The sequence below is a fragment of the Leucopleurus acutus genome (genome assembly GCF_964270905.1).
Source record: "Leucopleurus acutus genome assembly, chromosome: 20".
Lineage (NCBI taxonomy): Eukaryota > Metazoa > Chordata > Mammalia > Artiodactyla > Delphinidae > Leucopleurus > Leucopleurus acutus.
The window spans coordinates 51123771-51150207 of NC_139162.1; the positions used below are offsets into that span (position 1 = coordinate 51123771).

General features: G+C 47.2%; 1 protein-coding gene across 1 annotated transcript; it reads right to left on the reverse strand.

Moving 5' to 3' along the window:
- On the reverse strand, nucleotides 1-25273 carry ZNF541 (zinc finger protein 541; the record flags this gene model as incomplete). Its single annotated transcript, XM_082861917.1, has 15 exons — nucleotides 1-163; nucleotides 281-456; nucleotides 639-779; nucleotides 4068-4156; nucleotides 4711-4786; nucleotides 6018-6121; nucleotides 6515-6657; nucleotides 7271-7334; nucleotides 12922-13246; nucleotides 14128-14295; nucleotides 14453-14612; nucleotides 14819-14877; nucleotides 16645-18517; nucleotides 20180-20423; nucleotides 24967-25273. 15 exons carry the CDS (start codon nucleotides 25271-25273, stop codon nucleotides 1-3), a joined length of 4092 nt encoding a protein of 1363 aa, XP_082718043.1.
- Nucleotides 25274-26437: the final 1164 nt, after the last annotated feature.

Here is a 26437-nt window from a genome sequence, read left to right on the forward strand (position 1 = left end):
TCACCGCTGCAGAGGGCTGATGCCAGCTCCTAGCTCGCCCTCCTCCTCCTCCTCCAGCTGGAAGGGCTCCACGGGCCACCTTGCCCTGACGATGGGCTCCACGTGGTCCTGAAGCCGGTGCCGCTTCATGTGGGCATTTCGACTCTTGATCTTGTCAAACACCCTGAGGAGGCACCAGAGGACACAGGGGTCAGAGCAGGGGGAGGCGGGTAGCCCTGAGGGGGGGACCCCAGGGGGCTGAGGGCAGGTGGCGTGGGAGCATCCAGGGAAAGGGCGGTACCTCTCACACTCCCGGCAGGGAAAGAAGCCTTGGCCCTCCCTGCTCCCCGGCAGCTCAGGGGTCCGCTTCGAGCTGGCATTTGGGCTCGAGTTGAGGGTGGACTCCCTCCTGTCAGTCTTTCTCTTTAATTCGGGGATTGGACGGTGGCTGGGTCTATCCCGAGGGCTACGAGTGACCTGCAGAGGTGGCAGAGATGATGAAAGGGTGCTGACTGCCCTGCCGCCCTTCTAAGGGAGAAGCAGGTGTCCAGAGCACAAACGTCGTGGGGTGCGACCCCCCCACCCCCGCCCATCTTGGCTGGGCACTGGGCATCCAGATCCGCACTGAACTCCAGATGCCCTACCCTGAGACCCTCTACCTTCGCTTTGGTCCTGTCTGCTTCATCCGGCTCTCTCTTGGCCCTCTTTTCCGGCACTGGGGCTCGGCCGCAGTCAGACTTCATCGTTTTTTTCCAGATGTAGTAATACTCAACGCACTGGGCTACAGTTTTTGTCTGGACCTAGTGGAGGAAGACAGAAGCCGGCTAAGGACAGTGCCTCAGGAGCAGCAGTGAGTATGGCCTTGACGCCCTAAATCCCCTCCCCATGGGGCCAGCTGCCACGTTTTGAAAGCCCTCCTGAAACGTCTCTCCCCTACAGCTTGGTATGCTCCTCTGCTACAGGGGACGGAGAATCACAAAGTCCTCCCGGGGATGAAGGAGTTCAGAGAGAAGCCACCAGAGTCAACACCATCTAAGCTCTGCACGCTCTGAGCAACAAGGCTAGCCCAGGAGCGCTTCTCTCCAGGAAAACGCACACAAAGGTACACGCGAGGACGCTCACTGTGACATCACGTGGAGCCACATGTCTACCGACTGGGACTAATTAAAGCAGAGTGTCCTTACGTGGTGGATACCTCATAGCCTTACGTGACAGCTAGGCAGAGCCCTCCAAAAAACTGAAGAGGAAGGAATACTTCGCAACTCATTCCATAAGTTCAACATTTCTCTGACACCAAAGCCAGACAAAGATATTACAAGGAAAGAAAGCTACAGACCAATGTCCCTCATGAACATAGATGAAAAATTTTAAACAAAACTTTAGCGAATAGAATCCAACTCTCTCTCTCTCTATATATATAAAGGACAATATACCATGACTAAGTGGAGCTCATCCCAGAAATGTGAGGTTGGTTTAACAATCTAAAATCAATGTAATTCATCATATTAAACTTAAAAAAGAGAAATCATATGAGCATCTTGATAGGTGCAGAAAAAGCATTTGATACAATCCAATGTCCATTGCTGATGTAAACTCTCAGCAAAATAGGAATAGAAGGAACTTCTCTTCAACCTGATAAATGATACCTACAAAATCCCTACAGCTAACGGTGGAGTGGTTTTCCCTCAAATATCATGAACAAGACAAGGATTTCCACTCTTACCACTTCTACTCAATACTGTACTGGTGGTTCTAGAGTGCAAAAAGGCAAGAAAAAAAGTAAAGGCATTCAGGTTGGAAAGGAAGAAATAAAAGTGTCTTTATTTGCAGATGATATGACTGTCTATGTAGAAAATCCAGTGGAATCCACAAAAAAGTTACCAAAACTAGTAAGTTAGTTTGGCAACACTTCAGAACACAAGATCAATATAAAAATCAATTTTATTTCTATACATACTAGCAACAAACCATTGGAAACTGAAATAAAAAAGAACTGTTTATAACATCATAAAAAACAGAAGTACTTAGGAATAAATCTGACAAAAAATATGCAACAACTGTACACTAAAAACTTTAAAACATTGCTGAAAAATTAAAGATTTAAATAGAGAGATATACCGTGTTCACGAGTCAGAAGACTCAATATTGTTAAGATAACAACCCTCCCCAGTTGACCTATAGAGTCAAAAACAGTACCAATCAAGTTCCCAGCAGGAATTTTAATTTTGAAATTGACAAGTTATTTCTAAAATTCATAGGGAAATAAAAAGGATCTAGAATACAAAAAATAACTTTGAAAAAGAATAACAAAGTTGAAGGACTAACATTTTCTGATTTCAAGACTTAGAATAAAGCTACAGTAATAAAGACAGTATGGGAAGAGCTTAATAAAAGACAAACAGATCAATGGAACAGAATACAGAGCCCAGAAGTAGATGCATATATATATGGCCAACTGATATTTAACAAAGGTACAAAAGCAACTGAGTGGAGAAAGTATGATCTTTCCAACAAAAGGTATTGGAACAATAAATATCCATACGCAAAAAATGAACTCACCTCGTACCCCATACAAAAATAAACTTAAAATGGATCATAAATCTAGAAATAAAACCTAAAACTATAAAACCTCCAGAAGAAAACACAGGGGAAAATCTTTGTGACTTTGGGTTAGGCAAAGATTTCTTAGATACAACACGAAAAGCACAGTCTATAAAAGAGAAACTAATAAGTTATGCTTAATCAAAATTAAAAACTTTTCTTCAAAAGACACTGTTAGGACACTGACAAATTGCATATTGGGAGAAAATATTTCCAAAGCATATATCTGGATAAAGGACTGGTGTTCAGAACAAAATAAGAACTCCTACAACTCAATAAAAACACAGTCACTCCAATAAAAACATAGGCAAAAGATATGAACACACAGCTCACCAGAGAGGGTGCACATATAGCAAAAAAACACAAAGATGCTCAGCACCATTAGTCATTAGAAAAATGGAGTCAGATGCTACTGTACACTCATTAGAATGGCTAAAATTAAAGAGACTGAGCATACCAAGTGTTGACGAAGGTGTGGAGCAACTGAACCTTTCATAACCTGCTGGTGGGAATGGGAAGTGGTACAGCCACTTTGGAAAACAGTTTGGCAGTTTCTTAAAAAGTTAAACATACATCTACTATAACTTACCCTCATTCCCCTCCTAGGTATTTATAATCCCACCCCCATCCCTGCAAAAAAAAAAAAAGAACCCAGTACATGTCCGTACAAAGACTTGTACATGAGTGTTCAGAGCAGCTTTATCTGTAGTCATCAGTAACTGGAAACCGCCAACAGGTGGATGGTTAAATGAACGGTGGTCCGTCCATACAATGGTATACTCCTCAGCAATAAAGGGATGAACTATGGGTATACACGAAAACATGGATGAATCTCAAAATCATTATGTTGAGAAGCCAGACAAAGAAGCCAGACATTATGTTAAGAAGCCAGACAAAGAAGATCACATGCTGTATGATTATTGCATTTATATAAACCTCTAGAAAATGCAAACTAATTTATAGTGACAGAAAGTAGACAAGAGTTGACTAGGGACCCGGGTGGCAGGAAGGAAGGGTTGCAAAGGGGCAGGAGGGAACTTTTGGGGGTGACAGATATTTCCATTATCTTGATCATGGTGATGGTCTTACAAGTGTATAAATATGTCAAAAACATTAAATCTTACACTTTGATTATGTGCAATTTTGCGTACATCAAGTTAAAAAAAGAGCAAAATAATCAGCAGGATATTAAATATATGATCTCATCCTTTTTTGAGAAAGTGCATACAGGTGTGTAAAATCCATATGGGCAGTAAATGCCTGTCAGGTTATCAATCAGAAGTAGGATTGTGGGGAGGGGCCTGGAGGGCTTTATTTTGAACATGGGATTCATTTCTGCACTGTTTGGGGTTGTTCAAAGCAATGGCATTTTAGTTGTCAACTGTTCACAGCATGAGCAGAGTATCGCCCCTGACAGGCCCCGCAGTTTTAGCGCCTCGGCCGTGTGAGGGAGCCTTGTCTACACCAGCCTGCCGTGTTCGCCTTACCGTCTTGTGTATCAAGTAGAAGTCCTTCTTGTGGGCACAGAACGCCTTCTTAAAGAGCCTCTTCTCTGTGGAGGTCCAGATGTCCGAACCTATTGGAGAAACAGCCAAGAGGAGGAAGGATGTTTCTCCTTCTGGGACCGCAGCCACGGCTGAAGTGCAGACTCCCCTCCTTTTTCAGGCCACCGAGCGCCAATTATATGCCAAGATTTCTGCTAAGCCCCTTACTTGCTTTACCTCACACAATCCTCACAAAAACCGTAGCAGGTAGGGGCTATGACCTTCCCCACTTGACGGGTGCAGCAACTTGAGGCTTCCGCTGGTTAAGAGACTTGCCAAGTGCAGGCGCGGGCCCCAGGTTGCCTGACTCCAGGGCTGGCGTGCTCAGCTGCGGAACCTGAGCCCGCCCCAACCTGGCACCCCCCTTCTGGCCAGGCAGAGCTCATGAGGGAACCAGTGGAAAGGGGAAAGTTGGATCCAACTGGAGAACAGCACCCACTGAGTCCCCCAGAGAGGATGGGCCCTTCTGGGAGGGCAGCTGCAGGCCCCAAGAGAACTCCTGGAGGCAGAGCTTGCCATGGAAACTGACTGGCTCACAGGGGCTTCAGCCAGGCCAAAACCACGCGGGCAGCCACGCTCCAGTTACCTGTGTAGTGATAGTTGGCGAGAGGGTGAGTCGGTGGCTTCTGGGGTCCTTTCAGTAAGAGGGTCTCCAGGGCAACCTGGAACGAGAGGAGTGGCGGGCAACTCTCTGAGGGAGGGAAGGTGAGGTAGAGGCCCGCCTTCATTCTTTCATTCATTCAGAAAATATGTGCAGCCCTCCCCAAAGCCACCCCTACCCCAGGGCGACTCAAAGTGTGGTCGGTCTGTGGACTGGCCACCAGCTGTGAACCACTTGGGACACATTGCCCACAGCACTAAGCGTACTGTTGAGTGCAGCTGACGTTACCTTTTTCATAGCAAGATTTACTTGAAGGAAACAGTGTGTGGACTTATTCTGGCACAAGCTCCTTATTTCTTCAAGGAGCAGCATTTGGAGTGGCACTGCCCCTGCCCTACCCCATTTTATGGTCCTCATAGCACTAATCATTATCTATCACTTCAAAAAAATGTATTTCATGTGTTCACTCTCCTAAAATGTAAGCCCTGCAAAGAGAGGGCATCTGTCTTGCTCAACAGTGTAACCTCGGTCAGGACTAGCTACGCAATTTGCAGCACCCAGCGCAAAATGGAAACACGGGGCCCTGTGTTCAAAAACTGTTAAGAATTTCAAGATGGTGGCAGCAGAGCATTAAACCAAGAATGGGCCCCTGAGCTGGCCCCAGCCTGATACCATGACATCACCAGGTATCAGGAGGACCCAGTAAATATGTGCTGATTACTCTGCTGAGCACCCACCACGTGCCAGCCACTGCATCTCAGCTTGAGAAAAAGCACCATATAGCCCTGACTCTTGGGTCTCCAACTCGGGTGACGTGACTTCTCCCACTACACAGAGTTGGACTTCTTTCTTTGCTAAACTTCAGGATTGTGAGGAGGGTCCTTGGAGGAGGCAGAGGCATTTCTGTTGCATCAGAGGTTTTCACACACCATTTTTAATCAAAAAGTTAAAGTTCAGTAAATAAACCAGATTAATGCAGGCCCTGAGTTGCTTCTGCTAGGCACCCCCTCCCCAGTGCCGCTGAGATGAGGTAACGCTGGAGGCACCCTGGTGCTCTGCTGTCACCCCAGATAAATAACTGATTGACCCCGTATGTGTGCATTTCCCCTACATTCACAAGGACACCACCAGTCCCAAAGCGACCAGGGAGAAGGGTGGGTGGCCAGCCTTTGGTTCTCATGAGCTGCAAAGCCCCAAGTAGAAGGCACGTGTCTTGCGCCTACAGCCCCTGGCCGTAAGAGAGCAGGGAGCTTCTCACAGCTCCTCTGAGCCCACCCTCGCCTGCACCTCACCTGGATGTTGCCCTGGGCTTCATGCAGGCAGTGCAGAGCGAGCTCCAGGTTGGTACCCCCGCCCGGCATCACGCTGGAGCAGGCCACGTTGCAGAGCTCGGTCACTGTTTCCAGCAGGCAGCCCGGCAACGGGAAGGAGAGGAGGCACAGAGGGTCAGCAAGTGCCAGAGAGGAAACCTCCCCGACAGCACAGGTGGGGCTGGGGGCTCCTGCCACCATCTCCCTCACCTCTCTGTTAAAAGCAGGCTGAGGGAAGGGAGGGACACGGAGGACGGGCAGAAACCCTGCTCCTGGCGCCCGCTCCCGATGGCCTGGCCAGCTACTGGGCGAGAGGAGAGGTGGCGCAAGGGCCCGCAGCGCAGCGCAGCACGGCCAGCTCTGCCCGCCCCACCCCCGCCCGGGGCTCACTGCTTCTTGGTCAAGGTGAGAACTGGGAGGAGAAGCCCCTTGGAGATGGAGGAGGGCCCTTGGGAACCTGGCCCCAAAGTCTCAGCCACCTCTATCCTGCGTTTCCGGGTTGGTCATCACATCTCCCCATGGCTTCCAGACCAGAGAAGCTGCATGCTCGTCACTTCCAGCCAGTGATCTGTCCTGGAGCTCTGGGATCTCAGCCTGAAACCGGCTTCCTATGTTGATGTGTCTGAAATGAGGCCACACACACGGACATACAAGACATATGTGTGTGACCAAGATGGGAAATAAGAGAGAGATGTGCGGTGAGCCCTGCTCTCAGGCCGCAGCCCTGCTCTGTGGAACCCTTCGGCCATCTCTCAGACACCGGGAGTGCCCATCACCCCAACAGACACGCGCACGTATTCCACAGACCTCTTGCGGGATACTCTCTTCCTTCCTCCAGTTCGCTTCATAGCCAGATTTCTGGCCTCAGGCGTTTGGGGTAGGACAGAGGAGTTATGTGCTGATACCTGGAATGCTTCCACATCCAAGGTAACATCCATCTAGCCACAGCCCATGGCTATAAAAGAGTGTCTCATTGTGGCATCACCAATTCTACCTAGAACCCCAGGGTGCTGGCATTCTGTCCACAGAGATCCAACTGTGGGATGTCTGGACAGAAGGAATATTGGAGAAACACCTGGAAAAATCCACCGCTTCTCCCCTAGAGAGGCCCTGGGTGTGGGCCTGACTTCCCGTGATGAGGGCTCCCTTGGGAAACACCGACACTGGAATGCACGGAGGGTGCAAGCATCCCCACTTTGGAAGGACCCTCAGGTTCTAAGTCTGTCCCAACTCACGGTTCAGTGCTGATCCTGCTGTTGTCCTTCACCACACAGATGCCAAAAGAGCCATCCACGTGATCTGGAAAACACCCAAAGAAGAGCCTCAAGAGGACTGGCTAGAGCTGCCCCGCGAGGCCCTTTCTGCCTGCCTTTCCAGAGCAGCTAAAGGCAGGCTCTTCAAGATTGCATGGCATACACACACTACTGTATATAAAATAGATCATCAACAAGGACCTACTGTAGAGCACAGGGAACTACACTCAATGCTCTGTAAGAACCTATATGGGAAAAGAATCTAAAAAAGAATAGATATGTGACTATGCATAACGAAATCACTTTGCTGTATACCTGAAACTAACACAACATTGTAAATCAACTATACTCCAATATAAAATTAAAAATTAGGAAAAAAAACGATTGCATGGTATGGAGTTTCCTCAAAAGTTAAAAGTAGAACTACCATATCCTGCAGCAAACCTACTTCTGGGTATTCATCCAAGAGAACCACAGTCAAGACCTCAAAAGGATATCTGCACTCCCATGTTCACTCCAGCACTATTCACGATAGCCAAGATGTGGAGACAACCTAAATGTCCATTGACAGATGAGCACGTAAAGGAAATGTGATATAAACATACAATGAAATACCATTTAGCCTTAAAAAAGGGAAATTCTGCAATATGCAACAACATGGATGACCACTGAGGACATTATACTAAGGGAAACAAGCCAGTCACAGAAAGAGAAATACTGCATGACTCCACTTATATAACGTATCTAAAGTGGTTGAATTCACATCAATATAATCAAAGAGTGGAATAGGGGTAACCAGGGGTTGGGGGAGTGGGAAATGGGAGGTTACTCATCAACGGGCATAAAGTTTCAATTAAGCAAGCTCTAGAAATCTGCTGTATAACATTGTACCTATAGTCAACAATACTGTATTGCACACTTAAATATTTGTTAAAAGGGTAGATCACAGATTAACTGTTCACATCACAATAAAATAAAATAAAAAGATTGCATGGAAGGGGGATAAGACTTCTGAAAAAGTAGAGTAAGGAACTCGGCAAAACAACAAATTTACTGATAAAAATAATTAAAAAAAAAAAAAGAACAGTAAGCTAAAGTCTCTGCAAGTTGTCCTAAAGGCATACAGCATTTTAAGAAATACTCATTCAGGAAAATCTACTAAACCTTGGTAAGAACAGTGAGAGTCTGTGGCACTGGAGCCATGGCCCACTCCCTTACCCACCTAGCCCCCAGCTCTTTGTAACGGAAGCTCTACCCAGGTAGGTGCAGCCAAGGAGATGGGGGCTGCTTCTTCCCCCGGCTCCCATGCTTAAAGAATTAAAGTAAGATAAAATAAAAATTTCTCATCAAAGAGAAAATGCCATTAAGAGATGGAGATTATTTTTTAAAAAGAAACAAATGTGGACTTCCCTGGCGGTCCAGTGGTTAAGGCTCCACGCTTCCACTGCAGGGGGCACGGGTTCGATCCCTAGTCGAGGAACTAAGATTCTGCATGCTGTGTGATGCAGCCAAAAAAAAAAAAAAGAACCAAATGGAAATAATTCTGGGGTTAAAAAACTACAATAACCAAAATAAGGCTCAACAGTAGATCTGAGCTGGCAGAAGAAACGATCAGCAAACCTGAGGATAGAACAATGGAGACTATGAAATCTGAAGAACAGAGAGAAAAAAATGTAGGCAAGTGAAGAGAGCCTCAGAGAAATGTGAGATGTCATTAAATGCAACAATATATATGTAGTGGGAGTACCAGAAAGAGGGGAGAAAGGGACAGAATATTTAAAGTATTAATGGCTGAAAATTTCCCAAATTTGATGAAAAACAATATGTATATCCAGCAAACTCTATAAACTCCAAGAAAGGTTCAACACAAAGAGCTCTACATCCAGACATAACATAGGCAAAATGTTGAAAGCAAAAATAAAGATAAGATCTTGAAAGCAAAAAGGGAAAAACAATTTGTTACATACAAGAGCACTACAGTAAGATTAACAGCTAACTTAACAGAAACGATGTAGGTCACAAGGCAATGGGATAATATATTCAAATTACTGAAAGTAAAAAAGGGTCAACCAAGTATCTTATATTCAGCAAATTATCTTTCAAAAATGAAGGTAAAATAAAGACAATCCCAGATAAATAAAAACTGAGAATATCTGTTGCTGGCAGACCTGTCTTACAAGAAATATTAAAGGTGAAATATTCTTCAGCCGCAAAAAGGAACAAAGTACTGATACATACTGCAACATGGATGAAACCTAAAAACATCATGCTAACTAAAAGGAGGTGTTCATAAAGGACCACATACTGTATGATTCCACTCATATGAAATATGCAGAATAGCCAAATCGATAAGAGACAAAGTAGATTAGTCGTTACCCACGGCTGGGGGTGGGGAGGATGCAAAGGAGGGACTGCTAATAAGTACAGGGCTTCTTTTGGGGATGATGAAAATTTCTGAAAACTGATGGTAGTGATGGTTGCACAGCTCTGTGAATATACTAAAAACCATTAAATTATATACTTTAAAGGGATGAATTGTATGGTATGTGAATTATATATCCCTAATAAAAATAAATACTAGAGAAAGTTCTTCAGATTGAAAGCAAATGACATCAGATGGTAACTTGAATTCAAACGAAAAAAAAAAAAAAAGCGAAGCACTAGTAAATCTGGGTAACTATAAAACTCAGTATGATTGCATATTTCTTTTCTTAAGTGCCTTAAAAAACAACTGCATAAAACAATATGTATTGTGGGCCTGTAACATACAGAAATATGATATATGTGACAGTAACTGCACAAGGAGCACAGCTGCATTGGAGTAAAGGAATATCACCTCAGACAGTAACTCAAATCCACAAGAATAAATGAAGAGATCAGAAATGGTAAATAAGAAGGTTAATACAACAACCTCTATAAATCATGCTTGCTTTCCTTTATTCTCTCAGGTTTTTTACACAAAATAAAATTATATAAAGCAGTAAACATGACCAGTAAGGTATTACTGGGTCTCTCACATATAATAGCAAAAGAGTTAGAAAGAATAGAGCTAGATAGGGGCAGTGTTTCTATATTTCATTGTTAATGAGTTATTACACAACCTAACAGATTCTGATAAGACATATATTTTAAGTCCTAGAGCAACCACTAAGAAATGACTAAGAAAAAGTGAAAAATTAAGGAATTAAAATGTTACACTAGAAAATACTTAATACAAAAGAAAGCAGGAAAGGAGGAACAGAGGGAGAAAAAGACATGTAACATATAGAAAATAAAAAGCAAAATGGCAGATGTAAATCCAACCATATCAATATAACATTAAACAAGAATGGATTAAACAAACCAATCAAAAGGCAGAGTTTGTAAGACTGGATAAAAAAACACATGATCCAACTAATGGTGTCTATAGGTAACATGCTTTATTTTCAAAGACACAAATAGGCTGAAAGTAAAAGAAGAGAAAAATACATACCAAGCAAACAACAACCATAAAAGAGAATGGAATGGCTATACTAATGTCAGGCACATTAGACTTTAAAACAAAAAATATTACTAGAGATAATGATAAAATTATTGTAATAATGACAAATGATATCACAATCACATCATAATAATAAAAGGTCAAGCCATGAGGAAGATGTGACAATTACAAACATATACACACCTAAAAACAGAACCCCAAAATACACAAAGCAACAAACGACAGAACTGAAGGATGAAATAAAACATTAAAAAATAATAGTTGGAGATTTCAATACTTTCAACAGTGGATAGGGCAACTAGGCAGAAGATGAACAAGGAAATTGAAACTAACTAGACAAAACAGACAAAATACAGCATTCCACCAAACATCAGTAGAATACATTCTTCTCAAATTCACATGGAACATTCTTCAAGACAGACCGTATTCTAGCCCATATAACATGCCTCAATAAATTTTAAATTTTAAAATAAATTTAAGGGAATTCCCTGGCGGTCCAGTCGTTAGGACTCCACGCTTCCACTGCAGGGGGCATGGGTTTGATCCCTGGTGGGGGAACTAAAATCCTGCAAACCGCACAGCACCGCCAAAAAAATAAAAATAAATTGAATAAATTAAATTTAAAAAGAAACAAAGTATGTTCTCTGACCACAAGAGAATTAGATTACAAATCAATAAAAGGCAGCAATTTGGAAAATTCACAAATATGTGAAAATTAAGCAACACATTCCTTAATAATCAGTGTATTAAACAAGAAGTGGAATGATAAATTAGAAAATACTTTAGCTGAATGAATATAAAAACACAACATACTAAAACTTACAAAATGTAGCTAAAGCAACGTTCAGAAGGAAATCTATAGCTGTAAAATGTCTGTATTAAAAAAGAAGAAAAATCTCAAATCATTTATGGTCAACTGATTTTCCATAAAGGTACCAAGACAGGGCTTCCCTGGTGGTGCAGTGGTTGAGTGTCCGCCTGCCGATGCAGGGGACACAGGTTTGTGCCCCGGTCCGGGAGGATCCCACATGCCGCGGAGCGGCTGGGCCCGTGAGCCATGGCCGCTGAGCCTGCGCGTCCGGAGCCTGTGCTCCGCAACGGGAGAGGCCACAACAGTGAGAGGCCCGCGTACCGCAAAACAAACAAACAAACAAAATAAAACCCCACAATGAGCTACCACTTTACACCCACCAGGACGGTTATAATAAAAAAGACAGATAAGAAGTGTTAGCAAGGATGTGGAGAAACTGGAACTTTCTTACAACGCTGGTGGAAATTTAAAATGACCCGGCCATTTTGGAAAACAGTCTGGCAGTTCCTTAAACGGTTAAACATAGTTACCCTTCGACCCAGCAATTCCACTCTGAGGTATATACCCAAGAGAAATGAGGACTTATGTCCAACAAAAACTTATACATAAATGTTCTTGACAGCACTATTTGCAATAGCCAAGGGATGAAAACAACCCAAATGCTCGTCAACTGATGAATGGATAAATAAAATGTCGTCTATCCAGAGAATGGAATATCATTCATCCATGAAAAGAAATGAAGCACTGATGCATACTACAACATGGACGAACCTTGAAAACATTATTCTAAGTGAACAAACTAGACACAGAATATCACATATTGTATGATTCCAATTATATGAAATGTCCAGAATAGGGAGACCCATAGAAAAAGTAGGTTGGTAGACGGGTGGTTGCCCAGGGCTGAGGAGTTGGGGGCTACAGGGCCTGTGTGTAACCGCTCGTGGATATAATCTTCTGGGGTGATGAAAATGCTCTAGAATTAGATTGTGGGATGGGTGTACAATCCTAAGAATACACTAAAAAAAAAACACTGTACACTTTAAATGGGTGATTCATATGGCGTGTGAATTATATCTCAATAAAGCTGTTTAAAAAATTACTCGAAAGGGCAGGCAGGAGGGTGGTTAGGCTAAATGGCGTCTATTTTCTTTCTGGCTACAAAATTATAAGCACCTAGAAGGCTGCTGGTCCCAGATGGTCCTGGGATAGTTCTGAACAGCAACGGGACCCCCAGACCAGACCCAGGCATAGGCCAGAAAGAATGGCTGGACCAAATTCTACAGGGGGCGGGGGTCTGGCCCCCCGCAGGCCCGTCGTGGGGTGATCAACCTCACTCACCAAGCATGGCGCTGATGAGCCTGTCGGGGCGGGCCTGAGCAGATGTGGAACAGAGAGTGTTGAAATACAGCCCAGAGCCCTCCCGGATGGGGCTGAGCATTGGGGGCGGCGTGTAGGGAGGGCACTGGGACAGTCCCTTCAGGAGGCAGTCCACCAGGAACACGGGCGAGCGCAGGCAGCTCTGGCGGCATCCTCCCGGGCCCGGCTCCCCAGACATGGAGGGTGGAGGAGGCATGAGCAGTGCCTTGGGCCGGGGGAGTTTCTTCCGCTTCCTGTGTTGCCTGCTCTCCTTGCTGTCTCTCTCTTCCCCGTCCTTCTCCTGTCCCTGGAGAAGAAGAGACTTCAGAACCACGGGGGTCACCTGAGGCCACCGGCCCCACAGCTCAGTCCTCAAGATGGCCTGAGAGTGGGAAAGGGTACTGACCAGCCAGACGCACACCCAGCAGAGTCCTCAGCGCAGGAAGCCGGGCAGGGCCACCACGCCTGAGCCAGACTCCAGACCCTAAGCCGAGCGACATGTGACGCTGGAGCCTTCTCAGGCACCCACACCCCCCAAGGAGAGGCCCTCACTCAGACCATTTTGGAAACTCATGTCCGTTGTTAAAGTGACTGGCACTTAAAGTGTGGGGGCCAGACGGGTGCAACAGCATGACAAAAGGAAAACCTGTTCTCCTCAAAATGACAGCAGCTCCTGCGAGACCAACAGTGGGCTCCATGCACCCCGTCCCCGAGTCCAGCATGAACTTCTCCAGGTGGGGTCTTCCAGCACAGGCTGAAGAGACGATGGCTTGAGCTTGCTACACTCTCTCTTACCTCCACGCAATCTCCCCTCCTCTCTGCCCATCTTACCCCTCCTCATCCTCCAGCTCTCAGCTGCAACACCCGCTTCCTCAGGCAGGGTCTCTGGTGCCCCCGGGGCTCCCACAGCTCCCTCTCCCAGCCCGGCCCCGTTCTGGGTCGTCAGTGTCCGGGGATGGGTCTATCTACTCCGCTGGGCTGGAAGCCCCAGGAGACGGGGGCAGGCCTGTTGTGGTCGCTGCAGTGTCCCCAGCCCTGCCCAGCACAGGGCCAGACACAAAGGAAGTTCACTGCAGGTTGAATGGATGAATGAACACGCAAACCAAGCTCTTCTGGAGTCAGGATTTGGGGGCTTTTCTCACAGCTCCCACTGGCAGGTGGAAAGCAGCTGGAAGGAAGTGCACCCACCTTGCTCCCCGGGGGATGGTTCGCTGGAGCCACAGGCACCGACACAGGGACCACCAAAGGGGCTGCGGTCACGTTGTCCAAGGACTTCCTGGCTCCCGGGGGACTCTGCCTGTCGCCCTCCGGCCTCAGCACCTGTCTTGGTGGCTTGCAAAACTCCATGCCACACACCTACACACAGAGAAGAGCCAGCCCTTTAAGAGACACAATAGGTAGGGAGCAAGGGGCCCCTCCAGAGCAGCAGAGCCCTGACTCCTGGCCCCCAGCCAGGCTCCCCGCAGGAGGACGGCTCCATCCTGAGATGAATGGCAGCTTCGCGCCCCTTCACCTGCGGCTCCTGCTTCCTTCGAGGTGACGGCCACTGGTCGCTGTGAAAACACATGTGGCTGCTCAGCCCTTTCTCTGTATAAAACATCTGGCTGCAATTCTTGCAGACGTAAGTGCTCCTTGGCTCTGCCCAGTCTGTGGGACCGCCATTGTGCTGGTTACTGTGGGGAGAAAAGGGAGAATGGGACTCTGTCCCCAAACACTGATCCTCTGACAACTCTGGACGAACCCTAAGAAATGGAGATGATGCCCCCGGTTCTCCGTGGCCTGGTGCTCGCCCCTTCAGGAGTGAAGCATCCAGAGCCCGCTCCCCCACAGCCAGCACATCAAAGCCACCAGAGGACTCCCGAGGGGCTTCTGAACTTACCAGCCACCTGCCATGTTCTCCTCCTTCATCGGGTCGGGGAGCCGGTAGATATTTCCACCCTGAAGACAAAAATACATCTGAGCCAACATATCAGAAATGAGATGCAAGAGTGAAAACTATAAGACTTGGAAGAAAACACAGGTGTAATTCTTGGTGACCCTGGAGTAGGCAGTGGTTTCTTGGATGACTCCAAAACCAAACAAAAGACAGAACGTATTGGACTTCATCAAAACTTACAACTTCTGTGCTTCAAAGGACATCATCAAGAAGTGAAAAGACAGAATAAGAGAAAAAAGTTGCAAATCATGTATCTGATAAGGGACTATGTATATTTATGTATCTATAATACATAATGAACTCTCACAGCTCAATAATAAAAACACAACCCAATTTAAAAATGGGCAAAGACTCTGAATAGACACTTTTCCAAAGAGGATACACAAATGGCCAATAAACAAATTAAAAGCTGCTCAGGATTATTAGCCATCGGGGAAATGCAAATTAAACCATAATAAGATTATCATTTCCCACCCACTAAGGTGGCTGTAATAAAAAGAACCAACTGGACAATAACAAGTGTTGGTGAGGATGCAGAGAAACTGGAGGCCTCATACACTCTGCGTAGGAATATAAAACAGCACAGCTTTTTGGAAAAGTCTGGCACTCCCTCAAATAGAATTACTCTATAGCCCAGCAATTCCCCTCCTAGGTATTTCCCAAGAGAAATGAAAACATATGTCTAAACAATAATCTGTACACAAATGTTCATAGCAGCGTTATCACAATGGACAAGAAGTGAAAACAACCCAAATATCTATCAGCTGATGAATGGATAAATAAAATATGGTGTATCCATACAATGGACAAATTACTTAGCAATAAAAAGGAATGAAGTTCTGATCCATGCTTCAACACAGATGAACTTTGAGAACATCCTGTTAAGTGAAAGAAGCAAAAGACACAAAAGGCCATGTAGCGTTATGATTCCAATCACGTGAAGTGTCCAGAAGAGGCAAATCCATGGAGACAGAAGGTAGATGCATGCTTTCCAGGGGCTGGGAGGGATGGAGAGATTGCAGGTGACAACCAAAGGTGTGGGGTTTCTTTTTGCGGTGATGAAAGGGTTTTGGCAAAGAGTGGCGATGGGTGCATGACCTTGTAAACATACTAAAAACCACTGGATGGTACACTTCAAAGTGGTGAATTAGATGGTATGTGAATATTAAAGCTGTTAAAAAAAAAAAAAAAGGAGGAGGTAGCTGTGGTGTAACAGGAAGGATGCTGGACCTCGGAACATCACGAAGAGAAGTGGCCGAGCTCTCTGCGCCCAGGACCTCGTGGGCACGACGTGGGAGGACCCAAGCTGCTCCACAAGGGCAGACTGGCGCCAGGCCTGCAGCAGGGGCCAAGTCGGACTTGTGGACCTGTGATTCACAGCCAGAAAAGACACAGCATTTCACGTATGAATGTCAAGGGCAAAGGAGCTCTGCCTTTACATTCTCTGAAGAAGTGAAGGAGGTAAATCCAAAAGGAAGCGAAAGGCAGAAAGGGAGCAAATAGACAAAGTTTAGTGAAGAAGCCTGACACAAAGTGTCTCTGGCAACTCTAAAACCCTGTTCTGTTTTGTGTGTGTGTGTGTTGCAGGGCTGAGGGTGATGGGAGGAACCATCACTTCTCTGGACCTTCATTCCCCCCTCTGTAAACAAACTGCATCTGAGGATTTGCTGAGGTCAAATCCAGTGCCTGGACAAGTTAGCAACACGGAAACAGGTAAGGACGAGACTCTGCCTCCTGCACGGTCAGGTCCCGTGAGAGGGCCCTGGTACCTGGCTCCTGTTGAATATCGTCAGCTTGGACTGGGAGTCCCAGGGGCGATCCGCTGGAGGCCCGGCCGATGACGAGAAGGAAGCCATGGCTACCTGGCTTGGAGAAGCCGCACAGCGCATATCCATTTTCACCTTCTCCTTCCGGAAGCCTGAAAAGCGCTGGGCCCTGGAGTTGCCAGAGGAGAGCCTGTAGCCTCCGCCCCGGGAGCAGGCTGGGCCCTTTTCACCTTTCGTGGCCCCGGAAGCCATGCCACTCTCAGCCTGGGCCTGCTTCCCTGGGAGGCGGGCTCTGGATGGTTCCTCCCCTCCTAACTGGGTCTGACGCAGGCCCCCGGGGGAGAAGATGTCCCCCAGGTCCAAGGTCCCTTTCGAGGATCTCAACTGCTTGGCCAGAGAGGAGATGTCTGGGTTCCCAGGGGGGTCCAGGGATGACGCTGTGAGGGCAGGTGGAGCGGCAGCCACTTTTGGTCTTCCCTTTGTATCCTGGCTCACGCTGCTGGGGGAGGCCTCTGTGGTGAAAGCGGGTGTGGATTTTCTCCTGCAGGCTAGGGATCCCTCTGGCTCAGGGTTCACGGGGCCAGCATGGAGAGAGTCAACAGTGGACGCCATAGGCGGGGGCTGCTGTGGCCACAGCCCCTGCAGTGACTTCAGGGCAACTTGCTTGCCGTCGGGCGTGGGAAGCTTGGAGGAGGCGGCGGTCACCTGGGTGTGGGAGAAGATCCGCTGGGACTTGGTGATCATCTGGAACACCTGCATCTGCTCGTGGCTCACCAGAGACTCCTGAGACTTCAGGAACAGCTGCCGCAAGAGCGGCGTGGCATCCGACAGGAGGCCGCTGGGCTTCAGGCCGTCCTGGGGGCCAGACTCACCAGGGTTCTGCCACGAGAAGGAGTTGCAGTCAAACTTGCTCTTCTTGGAAGCCAAGGAGTCGTCTTCCCCGCTGGTGCTGGCATATCTGGGGTCACCCGAGGCTTCCTCCGGTGCCTTCAGGAGCGTGGGAGGGAAGGGCGGCGTGTCCTCCGGACTGGTGCCCCGGCTGGGTGAGGGCTCCCCCGCAGGGGAGTCGCTGCTGAGCCCAGGGCCAGGCTCGGAGCCCTCCCGGGACGGCACTGCAGAGGGCTTGTGGACAACAAACATACTGTTTCCTTTGCTCTTAGGGCAGCCCGACAGGTTTCGGAGCCACTGGAAACTGTGGCTTAATGGCTGGGAACTGGTGGGGACAGTCTGGCCACGGAACAGAGGCAGGCAGGTGGGCAGGGGAGCGCCCTCGGGCCAGCCCTCCAGGGATGATGGGGGCTGGAGCAGCGGCAGCTCCGGTTCGGCTGGGTCAGGGCCGCTGTTCTCCGCTGCCCGCGAGTGGACGGCTGTTAACACGTCCGTCGCAGGCTCCTTCCGTGGGGGCCAGGGCTCCTCGGGAACCTCAGTGCCCAGGGCTCCTGGGGCCGCCGGGGTGCTGGCTGGGCCGCAGAAGGAGGACCCTGACGAGGGCAGGCAGGAACAGGCCGTGTTACTCCCTTCGCCGCTGTCTGAAGGCCCTCCCGGGGCTAGCCCGGAAGGAGGGATCTTCTGCTGGACGATGCTGTTCATGATACAGCGCAGGAGGTCTCGGTTGGGCAACAGGGAGCTGGGGGATGGGGTTTCCGGGGGCACCAGGGACCACAGGCTTGCGGGTGCGGGCTGACTGGCCACCTCGTGCACGTGGGGTGAGTTCCTGCAGGCCTCCTCCTCCGGGGGGGCCTCCTTGAGGATGCACAGGCCGTGCTGGACCTCGTAGTGCCGGCGCAGGGAGCGGTAGTCGCAGTAGCTCTTGCTGCAGCCCTGCTCAGTGCACACAAAGGGCTTGGTCTTCTGGTGGGTGAGCATGTGCCCCGTCCTGGAATCACATGAGGAGGAAGTTAGCAGGTGTCTCGGCGTGGGTCACCCACTGCAGGAACCCAGGCGTGTCCCCAGGGGGCAGCAGCATCGCAACTCAGAAACTGTGCTCAGACCCTATGAGGAAAGACCCCTGCTACAGTCAAAGCCATCTGGAAGGGGGAGCTCTTTCCCTCACCCTTAAGCAAACCCCTAATCTGAGATTAAAAAAATCAGTGGGAGCCAAGTCGGAGTTCCCCAAAGTGGGTTCCTAAGGAACACTAGTCTCCAGAGTTGCTCCCTGAGGACTTGGGCTCAGCTGGCAAATAAGTTTTGAAAAAACACTGTTTACTTCTTGTAGGTTCATAGTAGCAAACTGAAAAGCCACAGAGTAGATAAAGAGATATCTGTTTAAATTTCCATGTCTCTCAAACTCATTTGCCCACAAAACCATTTTTTTAAATAGCCCCTTTTAGCATCCCCAAGAACCAGAGAACCAGAGTTCTGAGAACGCACTTGAGGAAATGCTAACTTGGGGATGATCCTTCCTTGAACAAAGGAGTCTTTGCCTTCCCATAGGATTCCTCTAGACAGCTACCTGGGAGCCCCACAGCAAAAAAAAAAAAAAAAAAAAAAAAAACACCAAATTTGCCTATAATTTCTGCAAATATAAAAGAATGCAAGTATGTATTATATTTACATCATACTTATATCTACATTAATATATTATAAATATAAACAAATGGGTAAATCACCCTCTGGGTTCCCAACAATCCTACTCCGGATGGTTCTAACCAACGTGGCCCAATAAATAATAAAACCCTTTCCCAAATGTGGACCGTTGGCCTCCATCTGAGGGAAGCAGCAGAGAGGGGATCCGGAGACCCACTTTCTAGCCCTAACTGTTACCAGCTTGTGACAGGAGTAAATCATTTCCCATCCTTAATGGGGAGAGGGGAGAGGATGAAATGAAAGCGGGATTCATCGAAGCCCTCAGTAAAGGCTGGGCGAGCTGTAAAAATGCAAGGGATCGTCCTCTCCCACTTACAAGTCTCTTGGTTTGAAAGTCTGTCTCTCTTCCCTCAGCAGCAAGAAAAGCTTATCATTTCTAAGACATGAAGAACAAACAGAATTCTGCTCCTAACTCTTATACTGAGATTGCCTTTTAAAGTCAAGTTTAAAAAAAAAATCGAGTTAAAAAAAGGGGGAATTAAAAAAGGAAAAGAAAGAGTGAACACTCCATTGCCATGTTCTAGAAACAGGCATTTCAGAACCCCTCACGCCCTGGTGTTCTCCCAACATATATTCCTCATGGAGTGCATATCTGTTCTGCTCAGACACCTACCAGGGACTCTGAAAATTTCTCTACAGAGTTAGCCCAACTCCCTCCGTGACAAAATTGCCTCTGGAGTGTGTTTTTAAAGCACAAGAGTCCTGTCTGCAAATCGCAGCAGCGCTCTCCTCACTGGAGTGAATTTGGAGGCTGGGGAGGGCGGGCTGTCCGGGGCAGTGTAGGCCCTGCCCCCCCAAACACTGGCCGTGGGAGGAGCACAGGTCGCACACACCTGGGACACCCGATGGTGGGGGGCGGTGCAGGTGGATGGGAGGGGATGCAAAAGAACCAGGAACACGCCCAGCCCCCAGCAGCCCCCTAAACAGACGTCCTGACCAGACTCCTACATACAGGTGGTCCTGACGCTTAAAGGCCTTGCTGCAGATTTTGCACACGTGTCTCCTTTCCTGGCTGTGCGTCAGGTAGTGCTTGCTGAGAGAACTGGCACTGCTGAACACCTTCCCACAGAGGCTGCAGTCCAGGAGTGGGTTCTGAGGGGAACTGTGCTGCCGCTTTCCTTTCCTTGTGCTCCCAGACGTGGCCCTGCCTCCTTTGTCAGCCTCTTTGGGCACCTTGAGCACGCCTAGCCCCAGGTCTAGACAGAGGGAGAAAGCACAGGTTATGATACCCGGGGACATCGGAGCCCGGGCGGAAGCACTCTACCACCCTCGGACCAACTTCAGAAGCTGAGTCCAACTCAGGGAATTGGCCAAGAACCCCAACTTCAGCAGCTTCACTCGCAGAGACGACCAGGTTTAGCACCAGGTGAGGGGGAGAAGGGACCCTGGTCAGGCCACCCCTCCAGGGCAGCACCCAATCTTGAAGCCACACTTGGGGGGTAAGGGAAGGGACAGCAACAGTCTGAGCGCTTCCAGGACAGAGTGACATGACGGGCAGGGCTTCATGACGGTAACATCAACAGCACACTTGCAAGTGCAATCCAGAAATGTACAATGCAAAATCTTAGAAAAGTTTAAGTCCTTTCTCCCAGCCAATTCCACTCTGGGTTTTTTAATTAAGGAAATTAACGCAGATCTGTACAAATTAACGGAGATCTTGCAGTTAACTGCAAGTGAGTTAACTGCAGCATTGTTTTTCCTGGTGAAATGTGAGAAACCACCTAATAACTGACACAAGGGCAGGTGGGTGACTGCATTCTGGTCTCAATGGTCTATGGCGCAGGCATTTAAGATAAAACTGTAGAAAAATATCCGATGACATGAAAGGATGTTCATGCTGTACCACTAAGTGCTGTGCCACTAACAAGAGGACTGTTGAAAAACAGAATGATCTAGTCTTTAAAAGGGAAAAATAAATTTGAATAGAAACAAACAGAATGGGATTGATTGGTAGGATCATGGATCAACTTAATTTTCCTCTTCCTGTATATCTGAATTTTCCATGTTTCTGTACTCCTTGGGTAAATGATAAAAGGTATTTCCACGAATGACGTCATCAGAGGAACAGGTGAAGGGGCTGGGAATGTCCACATGGGAGAGGGAGACGTCTTCAAGTAGCTGAAGGGCCAGGATGTGGAGGAGGGAGCAGGTTGCTTCTGTCTTGCTACAAGGGGCAGAGCTAGATTTGATGAATAAGAGGTAAAGGGGGGGACTTCCCTGGTGGCGCAGTGACTAAGAATCCGCCTGCCAATGCAAGGGACATGGGTTCGAGCCCTGGTCCAGGAAGATCCCAATGTGCCGCGGAGCAACTAAGCCCATGTGCCACAAGTACTGAGCCCGCGTGCCGCATCTACTGAAGCCCACGCGCCCAGAGCCCGTGCTCCGCAACAAGAGAAGCCACCTCAATGAGAAGCCCATGAACCGGAACGAAGAGTAGTCCCCGCTTGCTGCAACTAGAGAAAGCCCACATGCAGCAACGAAGACCAAACGCAGCCAAAAATAAATAAATAAATTTATATTAAAAAGATGTACAGAAAGAAAAGTATAGGGAAGCTGATTTTAAATCACTAGAAACGTAAGGACAGTGGATACAAGAACTAAGAACTCTGCAGGCTTGCTGCTGTGTTCCCAGCTCCTGGGATTCCCATTCTTGTACTCGTAGGCACGCAGTAACTGTTGGGTGGATGAATCATGGAAGATTTTTCTACCCCTTAAGACGGATTAGACTGCCTCATGCGACAGCAAGTTTAGAAACTGCCCTTCATCTAGGATGCAGCAGAGGCTGGCCCCAAGAATCCAACGGGTCAGGGCGTGGATATTGCACCAAAGGACCCCAAATGCTAATTCTCTGTGGCTGAGATGTAGCTTGAGAGACACAGCAGAAAGGAACCTCGACTCTCATCCCAACTCTGTCTCTGGCCATTTGTCACTTAACCTGCCTGGTCTACATCTTCTTCATATGAAAAACTGCTGGGTCGAGGGGTCGAATGATTCTAACAATTTAAAGGAGGGAAAATAGGACTCCCATGTGGGAAAGTCCTTGCCTTGCTAACTTACTATTAAAATGCTCATTAGAGGACTTCCCTGGTGGCACAGTGGATAAGCCTCCGCGTTCCCAATGCAGGGGGCCCGGGTTCGATCCCTGGTCAGGGAACTAGATCCCATATGCATGTGGCAACTAAGAGTTTGCATGCCACAACTAAGGAGTCCGCCTGCCGCAACTAACACCCAGTGTAACTAAATAAATAATTAATTCTTAAAAAAAAAAAAGATGAGTATTTAAAATAAATTAAAAAAATAAAATAAAATGCTCATTAGGACTTCCCTGGTGGCGCAGTGGTTAAGAATCCACCTGCCAATGCAGGGGACACGGGTTCGAGCCCTGGTCCGGGAAGATCCCACATGCCGCCGAGCAACTAAGCCCATGCCCCACAGCTACTGAGCCTGCGCTCTAGAGCCTGCGAGCCACAACTACTGAGCCCACGTGCCACAATTACTGAAGCCCATGCACCTAGAGCCTGTGCTCTGCAACGAGAAGTCACTGCGATAAAGAGCCCGCGCACCGCAACAAAGAGTAGCCCCCGCTCGCCACAAATAGAGAAAGCCCGTGTGCAGCAACGAAGACCCTACACAGCCTAATAAATAAACAGAAGTTTTTCTCTAAAAATAAATAAATAAATAAAATGCTCATTAAAGCAACTGTTAAACTAGAGAACAAAATGTGGTTTAAAAAAAATTGGCAGGGGGCTTCCCTGGTGGCGTAGTGGTTGGGAGTCCGCCTGCCGATGCGGGGGACACGGGTTCGTGCCCCGGTCCGGGAAGATCCCACATGCTGTGGAGCGGCTGGGCCCGTGAGCCATGGCCGCTAAGCCTGCACGTCCGGAGCCTGTGCTCCGCAACGGGAGAGACCACAACAGTGAGAGGCCCGCGTACTGCAAAAAAAGAAAAAAAAAAAATTGGCAGGGACACTGAAAAACAGGCACACTGAGTCACTGGCGCGGGAAGCCACTTGCTCTTCCCAGAAAGCGTGTGCACAAGCTCTAAAAGTGTGTGTGTTCTCCGACCAGCAAGCCTACAGGGAGGAATATGTGCGATGAACTCATCCAAGAGAAAACTCAATGGAAAAGTTATTCACAGATCCTCTATAACAGTCTATCAGGCAAGAATATGGTCCGACAATACAATGGAATAACCATCACAATGACAACCGAATAGTCTACCTTCATATAAGAAAGCAGACACAGTAAGTTTTAGAAACTTCAAATGAATTAGACACGTAATACATCTCTGCAAAACCATGTGTACCCTAGTGGCTTCACCTACGTTTTTTAAAAATCCACATGTGGGAGCCATGGTGGGGATTTTTCTTGTTATTACTTTTCTTTATTTTCTAAGTTTTCTATATAAATATGTATTACTTTTCTAATTAAAAAATATAAGCATATCCATTTGTATGAATCTGAATTTAAGTTAGAGAAGTGTAAAGAGTTAAAATTTAACGTTCAGTGGATTTTTTTTAATAAGGTAACCAAAAAAAAAAATCCTCAAGTTTAAAACAAATTAGGAAAAATTGAATTACATTAATGTTTTGTAACATTTGCTGGGGGACCCAGACCCATATGAAAATCTGGTGAAAAATCACAGTTTCTCTGCCCAGCAAAACGCACACGTACTCACCCTAGCAGCATTTTTAGGTAATTTCTGTGGTTCAGGTTGAGAACCTTAATTACTGTAGCCAGGCCTCGCCCAGCATCTGCGATACCAAGGATGTCCTTGGTTTCTAGGATTTCACATTTAGCCATGGTTCCAACACGGGGACAAGGCTAATGGCTTGTCTACATTGTGTGGAGTGCGGGCCTCAGTAGTTTTTCATTCTAGCGAGTATGCAGGACATTTCTTGAGCTGCTGATCCCAATTAACATTGACATTTGTTCTGCAGGGCTGTTCCGGATGTGGCCTTCCACACGTGTGGTGTGATTATAAATATCAAAGAGCTCTTAGTCAACTCGTCTAAGCAACTTACCCAAGAACCCATGAAGTGGGTTAAAAACAAAAATCAACTTTATCCTATGGCAGAAGTCTGAAGGTAAACCAAAAGGTGATTTAACCAAGGTCTTTGACTATTCCATTAGTTCTCCCTTTGCTCCTCCGCTGTGGAAGAGAAAGACTTAGAACTGCATCAATGGACTGTCGGAAGGTATTCTAACAGTATTGGTAAAAACCACTACCATCTGTCCAGTGCTTCACAGCCTGCAAAGTGCCTTTACTTTCATTTCTTCTTTTGCTTCTTACTGCTGTCACTCTGGGGGGGAAGCAGAGTGGGTATTATTGTCCCCCACGTTACAGATGGAGACAATGAGGCTTAGGTAGGTTAGACAACCAAGGATCAGGTGGACAGGATACTGGGTCATTCTGGACATCTCAGAGGCGAAAGGAGCCTCTGAGATGTGGTGATGGATGGGAAAGTGTCCCATCAACTCAAAGGTCTGCCCACACCACACACGAGATTAGGATACCCCCAAACATCCAAGTTTCTCAACGTTATTCCCCAGGATCAGTGTTCGGTTTCCTTGACTAGGAAGTTGGGAACAATTTCCAAGTAGGAAAAAAGTGACTGTTCCCTATTCGCCCGTGGAAGAGAAAAATGTTCTTAACCATTCCGGGTACACTCAACCCCTCACCAGCCATAGGAACTCTCAAAGAGCCCGCCAGGCCAGGGACCCGGGTGGACAGCCTCACCTTGTAAGGAAGTCTGAGATTCTGGATCTGCATACTCCTGCAGCAGCTTCATGGAGTCACTGTCCTTCCCTGAATACACAGACAGGGCATCCAAGTTGTCCTCCAGCACCTCGCTGGGCGCATCGGGCATCGGGAGGCTGGGGTCCAGGTCCAAGCAGCTCAGGCCGTCGTATAGCAGGTCTCGTGAGCCGGGCCCCAGATCCCGGTTGAGGGTGTCACTGCATTTGAGCGCCTGGCTCTCGGGAAACGAAGGGAGGTGCATCTCAGATGGAAGGGTGCCCTTGTCCCCCAGGCTGCACTGGTCCATGGCTCTCCACTACCAGGTCTCGGCCAAGAGCTACTCTCTAGACAAGCAAGGCCGTGTAAGGAGTCAAGGAGGAGAGAGCTCTTGGTGGTGTTTAATTCCTGAGAATGAACGAGGAGGAATCACAATTATGAGATGGCAACATGCATGGTGGATACAGCGTGGACTTGGAATTCAAACACACCTGTATGGGGGTTTTTTTCTCGGCCACTTAACAGCCACATGACCTTGGGCAAGTCACTTAAGCTCCATGAGCGCTAGTTTCCTCATCTGTAAATTGAGCGTAAGAGTACCTCCATCATAAGATTGTTGTAAGGAAAAAGCAACCTAAATGTCCATCAACGGAGGAATGGATAAAGAAGATGTGGTACATATATACAATGGAATATTACTCAGCAATAAAAAAGAACAAAATAATGCCATTTGCAGCAACACGGATGGACCTAGAGATTGTCATACTGAGTGAAGTAAATCAGAAACAGAAAGACAAATATCATATGCTATCACTTATATGTGGAATCTAAAAAAAAGGGGGGGTACAAATGAACTTATTTATAAAACGGAAGTAGAATCATGGATGTAGAAAACAAATTTATGGTTACCAGGGGATGGTGTGGGGGAGGGATAAATTGTGAGATTGGGATTGACATACACACTACTATATATAAAACAGATAACTAATAAGAACCTACTGTATAGTACAGGGAACTCTACTCAATACTCTGTAATGGCCTATATGAGAAAAGAATCTCAAAAAAGAGTGGATATATGTATATGTATAACTGAGTCACTTTGCTGTACACCCGAGACTAACACAACATTGTAAATCAACTATACTCCAATAAAAATTTTAAAAAAAAGAAGAAAAAAAAAGATTGTTGTAAGGAATAAATGAAAGGATTTTGGCAACATAGTGGACTAAACTGACCTCTTTCTCCAACTATAAACACACAGAGATATGAGAAAAGACCATTTTTAGTACAGAGTCAAGCTCAAGAGACAGGTAAGACCCCAAGTGCCAGCAACAATGAGGAAACTCAAAGCCACAGGTGCGAGCGCAAGTTGGCCCAAGGGGAAAGTCAGACTCCAACACAGGGCCTGGAACTGTCATCCAATATGGCGGCCACCAGTCACATGTGGTGATGACACACTTGAAATGTGGCCCCA